Source organism: Crocuta crocuta, unplaced genomic scaffold, assembly GCF_008692635.1.
Source record: "Crocuta crocuta isolate KB4526 unplaced genomic scaffold, BGI_CrCroc_1.0 scaffold44, whole genome shotgun sequence".
Taxonomy (NCBI): domain Eukaryota; kingdom Metazoa; phylum Chordata; class Mammalia; order Carnivora; family Hyaenidae; genus Crocuta; species Crocuta crocuta.
The window spans coordinates 5,661,444-5,681,335 of NW_027530179.1; the positions used below are offsets into that span (position 1 = coordinate 5,661,444).

A 19,892-nucleotide genomic window follows, 5' to 3' on the forward strand; every position below is an offset into this window, starting at 1 on the left:
TCCCAGCCTGGCCCGGGAACTTGGAGGAGGGAAGCCGGGAGCGTCTGGCCGGCGGAGGTAACAAAGCTCCGCGCTCTGCGCGTCGCAGGTCGGTCCCGCATCCGGCCCCAGGCCGGCCCCCCTCACCCAGGTTGAGACTGCTGGGGGAACTCCGTCTCCCCCGCCGCCAGCCACCTCACCGCGCCCCCCCAAGTAGGAGGGAGTCATTTCCCTCCCGAAAAGAAACTCGCCACCGGGGCCCGGGAGCCGGCAACTCCGTGCAGTTCCCGAGAAAACTCTCCGCTCAGACCGGGAAAACTCTGGGCGGCTGGAAACGCGTCCTCGCGGGCGCGAAGGGAGAGGGGCCCGAGAGAGTCCGCAGGGGCTTAGCCAAACCGGCCGCCGAGACCTCGCGCCCGCCGAGATCTCTCCACCACTCCAGGGTGTCTTGCCTGGCCCAGCCACCCGAAGCCAACTCCCCGGTGCCCCCTTTTGCCCGCGGGGCTCCCGCGCTTCTCGCGCCCCTCTCCCGCAGCTCGCCGCGACTCACCGCCCAGCAGCGGCAGCAGCAGGACGCTGAGCAGAGGCAGCCGGCGGAGGCTGCTCGGGGTTCCCCGCGCAGCTCCCATCGCGGCGGCGGGCTCGGGGAGAGGNCGGCCGCCGCGCGGCGCCCCGCCCCTTCCACGCCCCCACCCCGCCGTGGCGGGGGAGGAGCTCGCAGTTGGGGGAGGGGTCTGGAGATGGATGGGGGACTGAGGGAGGGAGGCCCCAGGGAGTGCAGGGGACCTGAACGAGGTAGGGGGGCGTCGGCTGTGCCTACTGCCCGCTTAGTCTGCAGGGACTCGGAGAACCAAAGTGACTCTTATGGCCCCTGGGGAGGATTGTCAGTTCTGGGCCTTCCTGGGGGCTCTGACCAGCATTTCCCCCAAATTCTCTGGGTAGGAGTGGGGAAAAGCGGGCTTTGGCTCACTTCTCAGCAACCAGAAATCCTGAGGAAGACCTAGAACAGAAGGGTGTCTTTGATGTCCCCAAGCAAGGTAGCCTGGAGACACTATGGAACCCCTGGAGAAGTGAGGGGCCAGTGCATGGCCGGGTTCTGGTTTGGATGTGGACCAATCTGAACCCAAAGGTAGAAACCGGCCAGGCCTCAGCCTGGCTGAAGGCTGTTAAACTGACAAATTTATCCCAAGTCCATCTCCAGGCAGCCTGGGCTGCAGGGCATGGCCAAGTCTCCAGCTGTGGGGAGGCCCAGCGCAGCCCTTGCTCCAGGCACCCCCCACCCCCAGCGCCACCACCCCCACATTCTTTCTTTGTTGTGAAAGCAGCAAGGGGTGTAGGAGGCGGGTCAGGAGGAGTCAAGCTTTAGAAGATGGGCCCCAGCTGCTGCTCAGGCCTCCAGGATATGCTGAGAGGGGATGGATAGTGAGTGCCTCATCCCCCTCCGGCTCCGGAGGGCCCCCCAGGCCTGCTTAGACCTCCCTTCCCCCAAGCAGCTGGGAGGAGGAGGGGCAGCCACAGAGGGCCTCACAGGCCGGGAGCAGTGGCGCCAGGACTCCAGGGTCCTGCCACATGGCCACCACATGTCCCTGACAACCCAGTCCCTAGCACCTTCTCCTTGGGTTGTGGGCCTCCTCCCCCATCCCCCAGATGCCTTCCTGCAGGCCCTGCTGGAGAGGATACAAACAAGGGAAGGAAGAGAGGAGAGATCCGTGAATCAACACTTCTCGTGTTGCCCCATCCATCACTGCCCGTTGCCCTTCTGTGAAGGGCCCCCCACACAACCCTTGCTCCCTACCCTCTTCGGTCAGGACTCGAGTGGCAAAATGGTTACCTGATTCTTTTATTTAAGAAAAGTGAAATACACGGACCTGAAGTGAGGCAGCAGAGGGAACAAGAGAGGCCAGAGCAAGGGCAGCTTGGCTGGCCTGCCCCAAACCCTCTGGGAGAAGAGCCAGCAGCAGGCTCCATCTCTGAGATGCATACCTGCTCTTTATGCATCTTGGGGGCCTCAGAGCTAGCTTCTCTAGAGGACTACGGGGGAGAGGATGTCCTGAGGGTCCTTCCTGAGGTGGATTCCTGAGGAGGGAGCCAAGACCCTAGGGCAGCAGCAATCTTCTGGTTAACTGCTCTCCCTTCACTGTCCCACCTTGGGGCGGGAAGAGCCAGGAGCAATAGGGAATGCTGAGAGGGCTGTCTGGGGGGAGACCCAGCAGACCTGGGGGCTCGGTTGAATGTCAGCTGCTTGAAGAGAGGTCCGTGGTGCTGGCACTGAGGCCCCGGGAGACCTGAAACAGACAACACCATGCCATCGGCCCAGGGACCTCAGCCTCACTGAAGACTGTCCCCTGGAGTCTATCCATTTCATGGCTGCAATCTATCTGCAATCTATCTAGACCTAGGACGGAGCTTGTAACCTTAGTCCCAAGCTCCGTGACTCTGTTTAGTTTTAGCTTTTGCTAGGATTTTCAAGAAGGCCACAATCTGGTGGAGAAAACACTGGGAAGAGCCACATGCATATCAGCACATACTTTGAATGTGTTGATACAAATAGTCTCTTCCCATTAAGATGTCATTTTTGGGGCGCCTGGGTGGCTCAGTCGGTTAGGCATCTGACTTCAGCTCAGGTCATGATTTCACGGCTCATGAGTTCAAGCCCTGCATCAGGCTCTGTGCTGACAGCTCAGAGCCTGGAGCCTGCTTCAGATTCTGTGTATCCCTCTCTCTCTGTTCCTCCCCTGCCTGTGCTCTGTCTCTCAAAAAAAAAAAAAAAAAAGTCATTATTGGTTTCCAAAATGTAGATAATTAATACTTTTTTTCTTTTTCCCTTCTCATCTGCTACTGAGCCCCCAAGGTGAAGAATATGGTGGCTGCAGGAGGTAGAGCAAATCATTCCTAAATTATTCATAATTTCAAAGTACCAGTTTAAAGAACATCGATTCCTTTTCCCTTCCTGATTCATTTATTTGCTGCCATCTCTGACCCAAAACTGCCCCTTGGTGGTCACCACCCTCTTCAAGCTGCCTGATTCTCATCCACCCAACTCTAATTCCCTGGCTGGAGTCTTCACCCCTGAGGATTCTCTCCTTTTCCCTAACTCCTACTGCTCTTTGTCCATGGCTACCCTTTCTTTCTCACCCACCTATATGCTCACGAGTGCTGCTCTCACCTGGAGGGGTGCTGCACTGGGTTGATTCAGATAGTTTAAGGAGGCTGCCCGCTTCATGTTGCTGCTACAATGCAAGAATAAAGAACTGAGGCCTCTTCTCTTCCCCATTTGTGGCCCTAATGCTGTGGGCCTCTCGGGCACATGTCAAATCAGTGCCTCCCCCGCATCGGACACCCCCACACACACACATACACACACTCATACACACTCTCTTATCTTCATCTGTAACCAATATCTCCTCAGTTTTCCCGAACACTGGGGCACCCATTTTGCCCAGACTCTTTCTCCATGGCCATCCCACTGACCCTCCTCCATGTTTCTCTCCAAGATACTTCCCCTCCAGAGATGAGGGTCCAAGAGGAGCTGGAGGCAAGGGCTCACTGGCTTGCTTTGCCGTATCTCAGTTTCCCTGTGTACCTGGAGGGCCGAGGCTCAGTCCCTTGGAGCTTCCTCACCAGGAGTTCACTGCTTCTACGAAGCACATCCCGGATCTTGCCCAGAGAACCACTTCTCTGTAGGGTCCCACTGCCATCCTGGCAGAAAGGGGTGAGGAAGAGAAGCTAAGGAGATCCTATCAGGCTGCCTTCTGAGTCTACTGACATCATTTATTCTGCACACTTCCCGCCTCCCCCCAAAGCCTAGTGATTGAAAACAAGAGCCCTATCGATAGATGGCTTGCAGATACCCCTAAAGGGATGGGCTAACTGAACTGGTGGACAATATGTGCCCGTGTCCTACGTGGACAGGCCCAGAGCCTCTCACCACCACCAGCAAGAGGGAGGAGAGATCAAGGGGCAATAATGAGACTCACCCCTGACCATTCCACGGCCACAGAAGCATCTTCACCTCCCTCGAATTTCACGCTGCCCCCAGAGCCCTCCTGAGAGGTCCTTCCGCTGTCACCTTCCCCAAGTAGCTCGGCCACCTTGGTCTGACTGATAGGGTCAGTGCCCTGGAAGGAAAAGGAAGGAGCTAGGACTCTGCACTCCTTAACTGCTCAGGATGGGACGTTCAAACTTTTTTCACCATCAGCCCCAACAAGGAAAACATTTTCCCTTGTGATGTCCTAGCATACACATTACACAGATTGGGAAGAGCTTACGTCTTTGCAATGCATTCCTACATAGAGATACATACATATTTTAACTATGGCCCACACTGAATTGATTTCAAACCCCACAAATGAGGGGCACCCGGGTGGCTCAGTTGGTCGACTGTCTGACTCTTGATTTTGGCTCAGGTCATGATCTGAAGTTTCCTGAGTTCAAGCCCCACATTGGACTCCTTGCTGACAGTGCAGAGCCTGCTTGGGATTCTCTCTCTTTCTCTCTGTGCCCCTCTCATACTCTATCTCTCTCAAAATAAATAAACTTTATAAGAAAAAAAAACACACTAACGAATCACAACCCACAATTTGAGAAACTCTGACTTTGGGCTCCCCTCAACCTCAACTCCCTCCCTCACACCACCCATGGTCCTCTGCAGTAGATTCTTCAAATTGTGAAAGGACATGGCTTCCCTTTTTTTTTTTTTTTAAGGGAGAGAGAGAATCCCAAGCAGATTCTGTGCTGTCAGCACAGAGTCCAATGCAGGGCTTGATCACATGAACCGTGAGATCATGACCTGAGCCAAAACCAAGAGCCAGACACTCAGCCAACTGAGCTACGCAGGTGCCCCACGCAGCTTCCCTTGTAATAGTCCCATTTAGTGATATGAACGTCGAACTTGGAGTCCTGACCATAGAGCGCAGGTGAAGGGGTAGGAACACACTTAAAAACAACCACAAAGAGTGTCTCACCTTCCTGTCCCTGGCTTCCTCCTCAGCCTCTCCTTTTAATCTTCTGAGATTCACAAGAAGCCTCAGTGATCCCCTGTCCCCAGGGCCTACCTTCCAGACCTCCTTCCCCTGTCCCCTCCTGGTCACTGACCTGTTTCTGAGAGCGCAGGGCACATTCTTCTAGGGTCTCAGCAGCCTCCAGCTTTCCCTGGCGCCTGTACAGAGCTCCCAGGTTTCGCAGAGTGGTGTTTACTGTGGGGCTGTGGGAAGGAAGTGAAGATGGACTCAGAAAAGAAGTGGGTGGGGGGCGCCTGGGTGGCTCAGTCGGTTAAGCGTCCAACTTCGGCTCAGGTCATGATCTCACGGTTTGTGGGCTCGAGCCCCGCTTCAGGTTCTGTGCTGACATCTCAGAGCCTGGAGCCTGTTTCAGATTCTGCATCTCCCTCTCTCTCTGCTCCTCCCCCACTCGTGCTCTGTCTCTCTGTCTCAAAAATAAACAAAAAACAAAAAAAATTTAAAACAAAAAGAAAGAAAAGAAACGGGCGAGAGAAGGGGCAAAGCTAAGGCCAAGGAAAAGTCAAAGGGAAGAAGGGAAAAGGTCCCAGGGGCCAGGATCAGGTCTTGGATGGAGAGTGTCAGAGGCCAAGCCAGCTTCTCGCTGGCAGCTCACCTGCTCACTTTGCAGGCCTTGTACCAGCCTCCGTACTCAGTATAGGGTGTGCCACCCTCTCGGTGCCGGCTCTGCAGAACAGAGGGGAGAGGAAGCCAGAAATGAGAGCACAGGAGTGCTGGAGTGCAAGGGGTGCGGGTGCAGACTGGGCTGGGGAAGGCACCCTGCGGCCGGTGCTCAGGTGGGAAGTAAGGAAGGCGCTGGGCTAGCGCAAGGAGTAAACCAGAGCCCCAGGCAGCCTTGGGCTCCCCAGGCCGGGCCCCACACTCACTTTGCTCATTTCCTCCCGCTCCTCTGCATGCATCCAGATGGGCTTGTGGTCATCTGGGGGTGATACACGGGATGGGGTGGTAAGGTTAGAGAACAGAGCTACACAGTATGTGGAGGAGCCAGGACCCAGAGACCCAGGGGTTGGACTCAAGGGGTTTGGCTCTGCCTGGGAACCTCTAGGGCCTAACCCCCTACCTTTGGTCTGCATTTCTTTCCCACCCTGCAGCGCCCCGCCCCCCCGGGGCCAACCCCACTCACCATCCACAGACCCAAACTCCTGCAGATGGGCCCGGGTCAGGATCTCTTTGTAGAGCGTCTCAGCCTCGGCATATTTGCCCTGTTTCAGGTAACAGGAAGCCTGCAGGCAGAAAAGCAAAAACACAGGACAGAGTCTCAGCAGGGCTCAGGGCTTTCCACTTCTTGGCCTCTCTTCCCCAGAGATCCTCCTCACACTTCCTTTGCTAGCTGCAGGGTCAAGGATGTCCTCGCTCCACTCCCAGGAGGCTAGGGGACTTGGCTTTCCCCCTGGGATGAGGCGGATCCCTCAGCCCAAAGGCAGCCCCAGACACACAAAGATGACGGGGTTAGTGCACTGCAATATGGTGCTCTCCCTTCGCCTCCCTCCAAGGACTCCATCCCTTCCTCCCTTACCAGGTTGTTCTTGGTCCGGGCTACGTTAGGGTTGTCCGGCCCCAGCTGCCCCTCATAGATGGCCAGTGCCCGCCGGTAATAGCGCTCCACGGCCTCGTACTTGCCCTGGTTTTGGCACAACAGGGCCAGGTTGTTCAGCTGCTTTGCCACATCTGGGTGGTCAGTGCCGAGGACCTGGAGGGGAGTAAAGGAGTGACGGATGGCTATGAGTGTGTGGGGGGGTGTGTAACCATGTGTGCCCATGCCCATGTGGGGAGCAAGGGGGAGGGCAGGACAGGAGGGAAGAGGCCGGGAAGGGGGTTGAGAAAAAAAGTGATTGAGGAGGCTGATCTGGAAGAGAGATGATGGGGGAAGGTCACTGCAGCAGGGAAGAGGGAGCAGGCACAGGCACCTTTTCGCGGATCTCCAGTGCGCGCTGGCACAGTGGCTCTGCCTCCTTGTATTTGCCCCTCTTGCCATAGAGCACAGCCAGATTGTTGAGTGTGGCAGCCACCTAGGGAGACAGGCCGCCTTCTCAGCGTCGGTGCTTTCAGGGACCTGGAGCACCGGAGGTCCTCCTCCTCCCGGACAACAGGGCCCCACGCTGCACAAGTCCCAAGAGAACTGGACTCTGTCATCCTAACCGGAGGCGGAGGCGGGTGGAGGCAGCCGCCGTGGGGAGAAGCGGCTGAACTGGAGGTTCTGAGGTTCTCTCTGGGGGTGGTATCGCCCCCTAGGGGGATTTCTAGATATTTCTGTAGGTGAGGTTTTGTGGGGTTTGGGGTTGCCATAAAGACTGGGGGCATTACCTTTGGGAAGGAAGGATGTTCTGCGCGTGTGGGACAGCTCTGCTAACTTTGGAATGTCCCGCCAGACCGTCAAACACTGTAAGCTTTGACACTTAGTGGGATATCAAGATAGGAGCTATGTTTTCTGAGTGACATCATCTCTATCTATCACATGTTGTAACATAGGAATTATTTTCACACAGCGCATTCGCAAAAATATCTTGTTTCTCATTTTCCCCACTTGATTTTCCACAGTTGATCATTTGTCTTGGCATGCTATCCCTATTTAAGGTTATTTCTCTCTTTCTCTTATCATATACGAATAAATCTGGCCTGTCGTTACTTAGTCTAACACTGGATCTTAATCTTGTATCCACCAATACTTCCGCTCTGTCATTTTTTAAAAATTCTATTCACTTACGTTCTTAGTAATCTCTACACTCATTGTGGGGCATAGGCTCCAAGATCAAGAGTCACATGCTTTTCTGACTGAGCCAGCCGGGCACCCCTGCTCTGTAATTTTTTCAGTACTTCTTATATAGAATGTCTTACTGGTCTTATACTTTTTCTTTTTTTTTAATTTTTTTTTTAAGGTTTTTTTTTTTTATTTCTAGAGAGAGAGAGAGAGCGTGAGCAGGGGAGGGTCAGAGAGAGAGGGAGTCACAGACTGAAACAGGCTCCAGGCTCTGAGCTGGCAGTCAGCACAGAGCCCGACGCGGGGCTCGAACCCACGAACCGTGAGATCATGACCTAAGCGAAAGTCGGACGCTTAACCGACTAAGCCACCCAGGCGCCCCTGGTCTTATACTTTTTCTAAATCTAAAGTTAACTATCATATTGGGTTATATGTAAATCATATATTATGTTTTCTTGAATGGTTGTACTCAATAAAACTGTTACTATGTTCTCGTTTTATTGTGAGTATACTATATATTATTTTATCGGAAGTTACTTTCTTTGTTTCTCTCTTTTTTTAAGTTTATTTATGTCTTTTGAGAGAGAGAGAGAGAAAGAGCATGTGTGCACATGTGGGAGAGGGACAGAGAGAGAGAGAAAGGGAGAATCCCAAGCAGGCTCCGCATAGAGTCCTATGTGGCCCAATCTCACGAACTGTGAGCCCATGACCTGAGCTGAAATCAAGAGTCAGATGCTTAACTGACTGAGCCAGCCAGGCGCCCCTTCCTCTTTCATATTAATAAGGTATTGCTCAATAGTTTTTGGAATTGTATGCACAGGTCAGTTACAGCATCTATGAATTATGTTTCCGGAAAATACTCATTATAAGAAGGAATCACTGGGTCTCAGAGAGTTGAGAACCATTGGGCTTAGCAGAGAGTGCCTGGAAGAACAGAGCCCTCACGCTTCTTCCCTGAGCACCCCTAGTGAGTGAGCTGAGGGCAGTGGATAAACAAACTAAGAGAAGCCAAAGTAGCATAGAGCAAGGAGGGCAAGAAATACTGACAGCAGGGTGGTCCCGGCCCAGGGTGCTCTCCCGGATGCTGAGGGCATCATTCAGCAGGTGGGCAGCTTCCTTATACTTATTCTGGTCCCTGGAAGAGGAGAGAAATAACAAGGGGTTACCCTGAACTCTGACCCAAGCCATCTTCTTCCCTCCTTCCCTTTAGGAATATGGAGGTATATTTAGGGATTGGGGGCCCCACGAGGAGACAGGAAGCCTTAAGCAGTGAGAGTTCACCAACACACCTGTCCCTGGATGTAGAACACTGCCACGCCAAGAGGAGACAGGTTATAGGATGCAATTGATGGAGACAGAGAGGGAAAGAGACCCTCCCCAAAGGAAAGAACGGAGAAGCAAAGAGGCTGAGACATGCGTGTCTCTGAGATCAAGGGCTCGGGTATGGAAAGAACAAGAGAGTACTGGTGCAAGAGAAAGCCCCTAGTGGGGTGACTTAGGAGGCCCAGCAGGCAGAAGAGGTCCCCTGGGGAGAGGAGGAATGGGAGCCAAAAGTGGGTTGAGGTGGGAATCTGGAGGCTGATTCAGGAGAGGAGGAGGCCAGGACTCACCGATACACCAAAGCAAGGATGTTGAGCATGGTCGCGACATCGGGGTGGCCACGGCCAGATGTGCGCTCCAAGTCCTCCAGTGCCTGCTTGCAGAGCGGCACGGCCACCTCATAGCGACCCTGGGCGGCATACTGGATCACCAAGTTGTGCAGTGTCCGCAGCCTCGCCGGGATCTCATATCCGCTGTGCTGGGTGCCCTGGCCACGGGACACTAACCATCACAGACAGTGAACAGGAAACTTCCTCGGGGCACTCTTCTCCCCTTTGCCGTCCCTCCTCTCCGTGCCTTGTTCTGTGCCCGCATCCACCCCTCGCCAGGCCCTCCCTGAAGATCCACCCCAGCTGCTATTCCTTTTCTGGCTCCCCTGTACCTGGGCCCCTCACAAACCCACTTGTTCACCCACTAATTCATTCATTCAACAAAATTTACTCCATCAGCATGAGCCAGGGGCTGCGTCAGGGATACAAAAATAAGACCTGGTTCTTTCCCTTGAGGAGCTCATGCTCTTCCATGACTCCAGGGCCATTCTCTCATTCGACTATGAGCTTCTTACTGGCGAGAACTCCATAACTGTCATCTCGGTATCCCTAATGTCCACCATAGTGCCCAGTACACAGGAAGTGTTTAATAAATATTGATGAACAATGGGGAGGCTGAGGAAATCAAAGCACTAGCCCGGTCCCGCCCTATATCCAGGGAAAGTGGAGAACCTATTTCTGGAAAGGGAGCATCCTGTATGCAAGGTGGGCCACCATTAGGACCAGCCCCCTGCTGCCCCGTTTCACCCTCCAGGCCCAGGGGCAGACTCACAGCCATTGCTGGGGTCTTCCTCCTCCTCATTGGGGAAGAGATCATCCAGGGAATCCTTGGTGGCATCACCCTCCTTCTCCTCCTGGAAGGGAAGAAGCAACACGTCTAGGCCAAGATATCCCCAGTAGCCTCTTCAGGGCCCCTCTAACCCATGAAATCGCTGACAGCTGGAGAAAAGCCTAGTTCATGTCTCTGCCCCTGAGAAGGCCAGCAACTGTCCACCAATCTCACACCGCTCTTATTTGTAAATCTCCTTCCATCACATTAAGAGTTTCCTAAGTACCTTCATTCTCTAGCCTCCACCCCTCTCCTCTTCAACTCTTGTAATTATAGACCAGGGCTGATCTCTGTGTGTTTACACTGATTATATGTCTGTCCTGTCTTTCCTGAGGGCGGGGAGTGTCTGATCTTATTGACACGTATCCAAAGCACATCGGGCTCAGCCTTGCGCCCTTCAACTGCTACCTCTCATGTTGGACTTAGTGCTCAACCCTCACGGTCTCACCTGCTTCCACATGGACAAATTTGCTTTGCCTCACCAAGCATGTCAGCCTTCTACAAACCCCTCCAACCCTCCCACCCAGACTCACCAATGTGTCTGTCCCTTGCAAATCATCCCACTTCCCTGGGACAGATCAGCTTTCCAGCCCAGGAGCCTTATCTATGACACATACCCAACCCCAGTCTAGAAAGCTTCTCCCTCCCCCTCATCATCCGTTAAAATCCAGCCCAACTCCTAACCTGTTCAGCTAAAAAAAATCCAACCTCAGTCTTACCCATCCATCCCAATACCCCATCTGTAAATCCTTCTCAGACCATTCCAGCCCCCACGAACAAATCTTGAAATTCCTCCCATACTGACAACCATTCACCCAGCACTGAGCATTTGCTGCTTTATGTTGTTACATACACGTTCTCATGTGTAAGCCTTGGCCCTATAGCTATGTTATAGGCTTGAGAAGGCAGGAACTCTTTTACAGTTCTTTTTTTTCAATCTTCTTTAAAAAATGTTTATTTAGGGGCACCTGGGTGGTTCAGCTGGTTAAGCATCCAACTTCGGCTCAGGTCATGATCTCACAACTTATGAGTTCGATCCCCACATCAGGCTCTGTGCTGATGGCTCAGAGCCTGGAGCCTGCTTTGGATTCTGTGTCTCCCTCTCTCTCTGCCCCTCCCCCACTCATGCTGTCTCTCTCTCTCTCCTTCAAAAATAAATAAACATAAATTTAAATATTTTTTTAATGTTTATTTTTGAGAAAAAGAGAGCACGGTGTGTGTGTGTGTGGGGGGGGGGTGGCGCAGAAAGAGAGGGAAACAGGATCTGAAGCCTGAGAACATCAGAGAGCCCAATGCAGGGCTCGAACTCATGAACCTTGAGATCATGACCTGAGCTGAAGTCAGACACTTCACCACCACTAAGCTACCCAGGCACCCCTCTTTTATAGTTCTTTACATCTCCCTTACACACATCCTCTCACACCACCTAGGGCAGAAGGATAAATAAATGACTGTTGATTGAGGGTTAAATTTCACATTGTGAGAGCAAATTTTAGGAGGGTGTTGCTCGACTCTGCTATGCTTTCCCCCATTGTAGCACTTAGGATTATGGACTGGAATTGTCCAGGTGCTTCTCTGTCTGCCCCCAACCCCAAACTATAACTGTGAGAGCAGGAACTTTGTCTGCCTGTTCACTGTTGCATCCCCAGCAGGGCGCATAGCGCCTGGTGTACATAGGTGTCGTGGAATTAAATGTCCATTGAATGAGTGAAAACTGTTTCTACCTTGCAGTTTTCTGGAGTTGGTGTCAAGACCCGCATCCTGTCAGGTGGGGGCAGGCTGTGTGGCACTGCTGGCCCCTACAGCAGATAAAGCAATCGCCCCCACGTCTGTGCGGCTCCCAGCTGTCTGCCCCGCGGCCAGCCTTGCCTGCGCATGCTTACCGCAGTGTGCCCATCCTCGTCGTACTGTCGCAGCTGCCCCAGGAACTCCAGGTGCTTCTTTTCCTCCTCCAGCTGGGCTACCGCCTGCTCGCTGCGCTGCAGCCGCTGCTGGGTGCCCGCCAGCTCGTCCCGGAGCCACTGGTTCTCCTGACACAGCCGCCGTACCTGAGCCCGCAGCTTCTGTTTCTCTGACTCCACTGTGCTCAGGTGGCTGGCCAAGGCCAGCATCACCTAGATGGGCACATCCTGTAAGCGCCACACTCTGGATTGGAGCGTTCAGGGATAAGTGGGAGCGGTGCCTACTGCCAGCAAAGCTGTCAGGAGCCATGAGGCGGGATTGGGTAGTGATGGCTCTACCTTCAAAATATACTCTGAATCCACTCTCTCAGCACCCTGGGCCAGGCCACCATCAGTTCCCATCTAGATGGGTACAAGAGCCTCCTCCCTGGCCTCTGCTTCTGCCCTTTTTGCTTAGGGTCTGTTCTCAACCCAGCAGCCAGATAATCCTTTTATTTTTTTAATGTCGATTTATTTATTTTGAGAGAGGGAGAGAGAGAGAGAATTTCCCAAACAGGCTCCACATTGATAGTGGAGATCTCACAAATAGTGGAGATTATGACCTGAAATCAAGAGTCAGACGCTTAACCGACTGAGCCACCACACGCGCCCCAAACTGATCTTTTTAAATGTTGAGCTAGACTTGGGCACCTGGGTGGCTCAGTCGGTTAAGCGTCCAACTTCAGTGCAGGTCATGATCTCACAGTTCGTGAGTTCGAGCCCCACATCAGGCTCTGTACAGGCTGATGCACTGATGGTGCAGAACCTGCTTGGGATTCTCTCTCTTTCCCTCTCTCTCTCCCTCTCTCTGCCCCTTCCCTACTTGCATGTTTCCCCCACCTCAAAATAAATAAGCTTAATAAATAAAAAATAAAGTTATAAAAAAGTGTTAAGCTAGACCACATCACTCCTCTGCTCAATATATTCCAATAGCTTTCATTTCATTCAAAGTAAAAGCAACGTTCTTATGACGACCTTCAAGTTTCACATGATCTATCCCTTTCTCTCCCACCCCTTCTACCTCTTGTACTTTAGCCTCTATTTTGCTTCATCTCACACACTCTACTGCAACACACTGGTCCTCACTGAACTTGTCGAGAAGGCTCCAGTTCAGGGCCATCGTGTGTACTGTCCAATCTTTGCTCAAATGCCACCTTTTCAGGAAGACTTTCTTTGACCACGCTATGTAAAGGTGTATCTTCTCTCTCCGTATCCCTCTACCCCCTTCTCTGTTTTATTCTTACCCCTCATCTTTAGCAATTATCACTCTGACACACAGAATACACTTATTCTGACATATAGATAATACACAAATAAATGTAAGCTAGAATGTAAGCTCTGAGATGGCAAAGAGTTTTGACTGTTGAGTTCAGCGATGTGTCTCCAGTGCCCAGAGGAGTTGTGCCTGGCACAAAGTCAGGGCTTAATACATGTTTACTGAATGAATGAAGGCAAGCATCTAGAACAAGGAGATCCTAAATGACCCCAAAACTCCAATCAGGCAAATGCTCCTCCAAGGCCACTTGGCACCATCTCCTCCCCTCACCTGGGCCTCACTCAGCCCCAGCTCGATGTTCTCCATGGAACGTCGCAGCTGCCGGGCCTTCTCATGCACCAGCCCTTCTTCATGGCCTCCTTGCTGCAGACACTCAATGGTATGGGACAGACTTTGCAGGACAGCCTGATGTTCACTGTGTAGGGCCTCCAGCCCTTGGCTCACCAGCCGGGTACTTCCCAGGATCTCCTCCTGGCTGAGCCGGTGCCCTGCAGGCTCATCCCGTTGCCCCAGCACCAGGCCTGACATCCTGGCCAGGGGGACCTTGCCTGGGCTGGGGAGAAACAACAGAGCTCAGTGGGGGTAAAGAAAAGAAAGAGCAGCTGAGTACGTTGGTTAGAGGGTGGTGAGGATCCAAGGGACAAGGGAGAATATGGGTGGCCTTCTGTCTCTGGAGAGAGAGTGATCAGTGGGGAGGGAGCCTACAACACTAAACACAAAGTAAAGGTGGCAAAGAGAGATGGAGAGGAATTGAGTTGAGCGAGGAAAGACAATAGAAGGAACGGAAGTGCTGAAAACTAGCAGATGGATTTAGAAATTAGGAAGAGAATAGGAAATGTTGTTGAAGAAAGAGCTTGGGACAGTAATAGGAAAAGGAATCAGATGAGAGCATTACAGGGAACACAGAGGGTCTCTGGAGAGAGCTGCAAAGGAAACAGTTAAAGCAGACAGGAGATATAAAGAAAATGGTGCAGGGGTTTCAAAAAATGGGAAAGGTACAGGTTTCAAAGTTACAGGGAAGAGAGGGAGAAGAAGGAAAAAAAGACGCGTTCATTGCACGACCCAGACGAGAGGGCCCCAGAAAGTTCCAGGTCTTCAGACTATGCCACCCACAGAGCTAAGGCCAGCATCTCCAAACCCGGTAAAGTCTGCCTCTCTCCCCACTAGGCCTTCAGCCCATACTTCCCACCCTCCAGGTGTCAGGCTCTCTTCCTACTTCCTCAAAAGAGCCTTGTTTCTCATCTTTGAAGTCCTCTTACCAGTAGGTATACAGAGCAGGGCCCTCAGCTGTGGCGCTCAGGCCAGAGCCCGGAAGAAACTCTTTCAGTAGCCAGGGACTCACAAAGATCTGCCCTGCCCAAAGTCCAGAAGTCCAGCGTTCCCACCCCTTCTCTCACCACCTCACAGCCACCCAGAGGACCTGGCACAGAGCCCTACGCAGGGCAAACACCCTCCCTCTCTCTACCTACAGGCCTTCAAAGGCGACCAGCGTGTCCCTCTTCCTTCCCAGAGCCAACGTCCCACCCTACGCCTGGGGAGCTATTTTCTCCCAAGAAGGGAGTGGACTTGATCTGAGATCTGCGGCAAGGGGTGTGTCTGGGAAAGGGTGAGGTGCAAGACCTAGTCACTCCTGACCCATTCACTTTCATGGCTTTGTCTCTGTCGTGACCACCTACTAACAGGCTCTGAGAGAAGTCACCTTAGGGTGCCTCTCAGACAACTGATGATGCAGGGAAGGATGGCAGGTCTTCAGAGCGGCCTCAGGGTCACAGGGAAACACTGCGCTGGGAGTTGGGAAAGCGGATCGGAGAAGTGTCCCGGGCTGTCGACCTACCCCGGGGCCCAGGGTGGGACAGAATGAGATGGGCGGGGGCGAGAGGGGGAGGTGCGGGTGGACGGCGGGGGTCCGCGTGGGGAGAGAGGACCCAGGGACCAGAGAATCCCGAGGTCGATGAGTCTATCCGTAGAGCAGGGGGCGGGGCAGGCCGTCTGTCTGTCTGTCTGGACGCCGAGGGGCGGGAAGAATCGCGGGGGGGCGGAGTTTTTCTGTCCGGACTTGTGTGAGGTCTGCAGGTGGGTGGTTGTTCATCTGTCCGGGAGTGGGGAAAAGAAGTAGCGGGACCTCAACCCTCAGCCCCAGAGGTACCCTTACCGACTCACCCGCAGTCTGTCGGTCTGGCTGCCGCCCTTGCCGGTACTGCCCCTTTAAATTCATCATGGCTGCCGCTCGAGGTAATTGTTTTGACGGCTCAGGGGGGCGGAGCGGGTTTATCAGTCACGCGACCTAAGGGTCGCCCGAGGATTGGCTGTGACCACGCGCAAGGAGGAAAGGAGGTGTGTATTCACCTTGGTCTCCCGTTCTCTGCCCACCGCATTACGTCATGAGGGAGCGACGGCCCAGGGATTTGTTAGCGTCATGTAAAGGCGCCAGGCGGTCTGGCTGAAAGTAATGGTGGTGTGCTGAGCCCAGCGGAGCCTGGCTACCGTCATGGCCCTGAGGGTACTGACTCGCGCTCTGGGCTCCTTGAGCCTGACGCCTCCGGCCGTCGCCACCCTCAGCTCGAGCCTGCTCCCGGCCGCCCAGGTAATCCACCCTGTCTGCGAATGAGGCTGCCTATTCGGGCCGCCGGAGTGGGCACCCTGGGATGGAAGACAGAGAATGCGAGTCTGGTCAGGAGTCACGCCCGCCTGGGAAGTTGGATAAGTCCCTCTCAGCCTCAGCTTTCTCTTCTGTAACCGTGGCTGTTCCACAGGGCCACAGGATTCCTCAGACGAGATATTGGAGGTGAAAGTATTTTACAGATCACTGTGCAGATTTCAGTAATAACTGACAGTGCCAATCGTAAGCCAAGCATAAGTAATAGATATTTTAAATAAATGAACTCCTGGGGCGCCTGGGGCGCTCAGTCTGTTGAGCATCCGATTTCGGCTCAGGTCATGATCTCATGGGGCTCGCTGCTGACAGCGTGGAGTCTGCTTGGGCTCCTCTGTCTCTTTCTGCCCCTACCCTGCTTGTGCGGACTCTCCCTCTCTCTCAAAAATAAATAAATGAACTCCTTTCAAACACTGTATAAGGTAATTATCATTACCATTTTACTATGCAAAAACTGATCAGGAGTCCGAAGTCATACACTAGCTATTGGACTAGACAGTCTGGCTTCAAAGCCTGAGTTCTTAACCGTTAAAGATGAGTTCCTGCTGAGATTAGAGAATAGAGGGCAAGATAACAAGATTAGGAGGCTAAGGTAAAGGTATCCTCAAAGTCCCTAGTGGGCAATTGGTGAGTCACAGAAAAGAGAAGTAGTAAGTCTCATTCCTCTGGACCTTCCTGGGTGATGGTAAAGTTTGGCAGATGAATACTTAAAATCAAAGTCACACCAACCTACTCTGTGAAATGCTGGGAATACAACAGGGAACAAGACAGAGGTGGCCCTTCCCCTCCATTCACATCTGTAATACTCCCAGAAACATAAACTCATAGGGGCAAAAGGCATTGGTGCTGATGGTGGCACAGGGATGTGGGGAAGTTACCAGGTTTGGAGAAGGGAGTTGTTTAGGGAAGGGTTTCCCAGAGAGGGAGAGGTTTGAGCCAAATTTGGAAGGAGATGGACCAAGGAGAGAACATTCCACTGAAGATATACCTCCAATGAGAAATAATCAACACACAGACACCTGTACAAACATTCCGCCCAGGCATTTGTGCAAAGGTGAAGGGTGGAGCTTTTGGACAGCTGGTCTGGGACATTCCTAGCAGGAAGTAGGCCACTTGGTCTATTCCTTTACCCTTGATTCTCCGATGTGTCTTCAGTTACCTTTTAAGGGAAAGAGATTTGTTTCTTCCTAGGTGACAAGCAGTACCCTCCTCCAGCTGCCCTTCTCCTCAGTGTTGCTCCTCTGCCGCCCAGTGCTTACCTCTGTGGCCCTTAGTGCCAATTCTGTGTCCTGGAAGAGTCGTACCAAGTACACCATCAAACCAGTGAAGATGAGGAAGTCCGGGGGCCGAAACCACACAGGTGAGACCAAGGGCAAAGAGGATTTAAGCATTAAAGGGGAAAAACATGTCAGGATCCTAGGCCTATTTATTGACATGCAGAGAACTGTAACAAAAACATTTATTGGAGTCCTTCTGCATGTAGTAGGTGTGTAAGAACGAAAGCATAGAATACAAAGCAACAGAAAGGTGGTCTGTGCTCCTAAAGACCATCTCGGTAATTGAAAAAAACCAATTCTACACATGAAGTTAATTACATTGTTCTTCATGCCCTTCAAAAGTTTACGGGGTGTCTAGGTGGCTCAGTTGGTTAAGTGTCCAACTTTGACTCAAGTCATGATCTCATGGCCTGTGAGTTTGAGTCTCGCATCGGACCCTGTGCTGACATTGCAGAGCCTGGAGCCTGCTTCAGATCCTGTGTCTCTGTCTCTCTCTGCCCCTCCCTTGCTCATGCCCTGTCTTGCTCTCATCTCTCAAAACTAAATAAATATTTTAAAAAAACTTTTTTAATTTACAACAGCTGAGCACTATTTACACCACTTGGCAAACTTACTGAACTAAGTAATTTGTAGAGATTTTGCCTGGAAGTTTTATATAATTTCAGTATCTTATAACTATGTTTTTTATCAAGTTCTATGTAGGTGTTTTCCCACCCCCATTTACCATTTGCTATGCAAATTTTTTTGGTCATTTTTCTGCTTGTATCATAATGTTGGAAAGCATTGCTCTCTGCCCAGGATGGGCCTGATCCCACTGCTAGGAACTGATTCATCTGACCTGACTCATGTCTCTGCACTTTCCTGACCACAGGCCGAATCCAAGTGCATGGTATTGGCGGGGGCCACAAGCAATGTTATCGCATGATTGACTTTCTGCGGTTCCGGCCTGAGCTGGAAGCAAAGCCAGGACCCTTTGAGGAGAAGGTCATCGTGGTCCGCTATGATCCCTGTAGGCAAGTTTGGGATGTGAGATGATGATAGTGTAGCTGAATGGCTGTTCTGGGGCTTTTCGGAAGATGTAGGGCTGCCTAGATGATCTGTTCACATGTCCCTCACCCTGAACAGATCAGCAGACATAGCTCTGGTTGCTGGGGGCAGCCGGAAACGCTGGATCATTGCCACAGAAAACATGCAGGCTGGAGATATAATCCTGAACTCTGATTACATAGGTCGGATGGCAGGTAAGAGATGGCCACCAGATGTGTATGGGCTCGGAGGATGCCAGGGGTCCGGTGCTGATGAAATTCTGTCTTTTAGTTGCTGCTCGGGAAGGGGATGCACATCCTCTTGGGGCCTTGCCTGTGGGGACTCTCATCAACAACGTGGAGAGTGAGCCAGGCCGGGGAGCCCAGTATATCCGTGCTGCAGGTATGAGGAAAGGAGCTGCCTGGGGGTCTTAGAATTTGGAAGGCCAAAGGGTACCTGAGGTCCCAATTATCTGAACCCTTGGACCCGTAGGTGGTCCACCTGCAGAGAAGAAGGTAAAAACAAGGAAAATGAGACTGGAGAGGTGCATGTGTTTTGCTTAAAACATTGCATGCGCTCTGCTTCATTGTATCTGCTCCTAAAGGGCAAAACAAGGGCAGGGTCTGGGGTGTGTCCCGCTGCTAATCTGCCCCCACCTCCTCCTTTGTGGAGGGTGGCAAAGCTCCTTCTCCCTTACCCAGGGACATGTGGCGTGCTGCTGCGGAAGGTAAATGGGACAGCCATCATCCAGCTGCCTTCCAAGAGGCAGATGCAGGTGTGTGTGTGTGTGGGTACAGGTGGGAGGGAACAGCAAAGGAGGACATCTTGGAATGTACTCTTCTGGTCCCGGGTAGTTCCTTAGGTGTCTTATGTTGGGAACTACGGTGAGCTAGGTGTGTCCTTTTCTGCCAGTGTGACTAGGCATGCCCTGTCAGTTTGACACTGTGATGGATAGGGAACAATGCCTTTTGTTTTCAAGGACCATAGCACCTGCACTCAGGTTTAATTTTGCTGTGATTTTCTCCTGTCCTCTCCCTTCTCTAAGTGAGCCTAAGAAGCCTCAGAGTCATGCAGTCAACGTCAGATTCTTCTTCCGTGATGCATTCTCCTCCGTCTGTTTTCTCTGTCAGGTTCTGGAAACGTGCATGGCAACAGTAGGCCGGGTATCCAACATTGATCATAACAAACGGGTCATCGGCAAGGCTGGGCGGAACCGCTGGCTGGGCAAGAGGCCTTCCAGTGGCCTATGGCACCGCAAGGGCGGCTGGGCTGGCCGCAAGATTCGGCCACTGCCCCCCATGAAGAGTTACGTGAAGCTGCCCACGGCCGCTGCCCAAAGCTGAGATCCCTGGATTCTAATAAAATTGCCCCTCATTTTTAGCAGTTACTGTTTTTTGGGGGAGGGAGGATTGTACATATTAGACCGGGAGAAAAACGCTGTAGCAAACAAAAACGGGAGAGGAGAAAGGAAGGGACAATATGGGGGCAAAGACTGGAGCTGCTCCTTTCCAGCCGTCCCCCCTCCACCCTCGTCCCAGTTCTTTTCT

The 19,892-nt window shown here is 52.5% G+C and overlaps 3 protein-coding genes across 4 annotated transcripts in view; 1 reads left to right on the top strand and 2 right to left on the bottom strand.

The window, feature by feature from the left end:
* The window catches only part of PTK7 (protein tyrosine kinase 7 (inactive)), a 66,516-nt gene extending 65,890 nt beyond the window's left edge, over positions 1-626 (bottom strand). The window contains exon 1 of the mRNA XM_077764924.1: positions 530-626. Coding sequence (XP_077621050.1) covers positions 530-608 — 79 coding nt within the window. The 5' untranslated portion in view covers positions 609-626. The remainder of the gene's footprint in view (positions 1-529) is intronic.
* A 1,177-nt stretch (positions 627-1,803) lies between these two features.
* KLC4 (kinesin light chain 4) lies at positions 1,804-15,610 on the bottom strand. 2 transcript variants are annotated; one of them, XM_077764925.1, is made up of 16 exons: positions 15,550-15,610; positions 13,660-13,942; positions 12,057-12,287; positions 10,117-10,198; positions 9,306-9,516; positions 8,743-8,830; positions 6,905-7,006; positions 6,514-6,687; positions 6,121-6,220; positions 5,864-5,916; positions 5,593-5,663; positions 5,074-5,182; positions 3,957-4,097; positions 3,563-3,678; positions 3,146-3,209; positions 1,804-2,264 (listed from the first exon to the last, which is right to left on the bottom strand). In XM_077764925.1, exons 2-16 carry the CDS (start codon positions 13,915-13,917, stop codon positions 2,214-2,216), a joined length of 1,851 nt encoding a protein of 616 aa, XP_077621051.1. In that variant the 5' UTR covers positions 13,918-13,942; positions 15,550-15,610; the 3' UTR covers positions 1,804-2,213. The 2 variants fall into 2 exon arrangements, with proteins under 2 accessions (XP_077621051.1, XP_077621052.1); XM_077764926.1 differs by having other exon boundaries at positions 15,542-15,573.
* Positions 15,611-15,789: 179 nt separating this feature from the next.
* MRPL2 (mitochondrial ribosomal protein L2) lies at positions 15,790-19,725 on the top strand. The gene is made up of 7 exons (XM_077764927.1): positions 15,790-15,973; positions 17,234-17,402; positions 18,191-18,332; positions 18,445-18,560; positions 18,637-18,747; positions 19,047-19,120; positions 19,476-19,725. The coding sequence occupies exons 1-7, from the start codon at positions 15,878-15,880 to the stop codon at positions 19,686-19,688; spliced, it is 921 nt and encodes a 306-aa protein (XP_077621053.1). The 5' UTR covers positions 15,790-15,877; the 3' UTR covers positions 19,689-19,725.
* The last annotated feature ends 167 nt before the right edge of the window (positions 19,726-19,892 follow it).

Bases quoted from the DNA above. Each gene is read 5' to 3' on its own strand.
- KLC4 (XM_077764925.1), bottom strand. From the start codon at position 13,917: ATGTCAGGCCTGGTGCTGGGGCAACGGGATGAGCCTGCAGGGCACCGG. The intron at 8,831-9,305 runs GTGAGTCCTGGC...CTCCTCTTCCAG, and splicing joins ATCCTTGCTTTGGTGTATCG to GGACCAGAATAAGTATAAGG. The intron at 3,210-3,562 runs GTACACAGGGAA...CTTGCATTGTAG, and splicing joins ACTGAGCCTCGGCCCTCCAG to CAGCAACATGAAGCGGGCAG.
- MRPL2 (XM_077764927.1), top strand. From the start codon at position 15,878: ATGGCCCTGAGGGTACTGACTCGCGCTCTGGGCTCCTTGAGCCTGACG. The intron at 15,974-17,233 runs GTAATCCACCCT...GTTTCTTCCTAG, and splicing joins GCCTGCTCCCGGCCGCCCAG to GTGACAAGCAGTACCCTCCT. The intron at 18,333-18,444 runs GCAAGTTTGGGA...CACCCTGAACAG, and splicing joins GTCCGCTATGATCCCTGTAG to ATCAGCAGACATAGCTCTGG.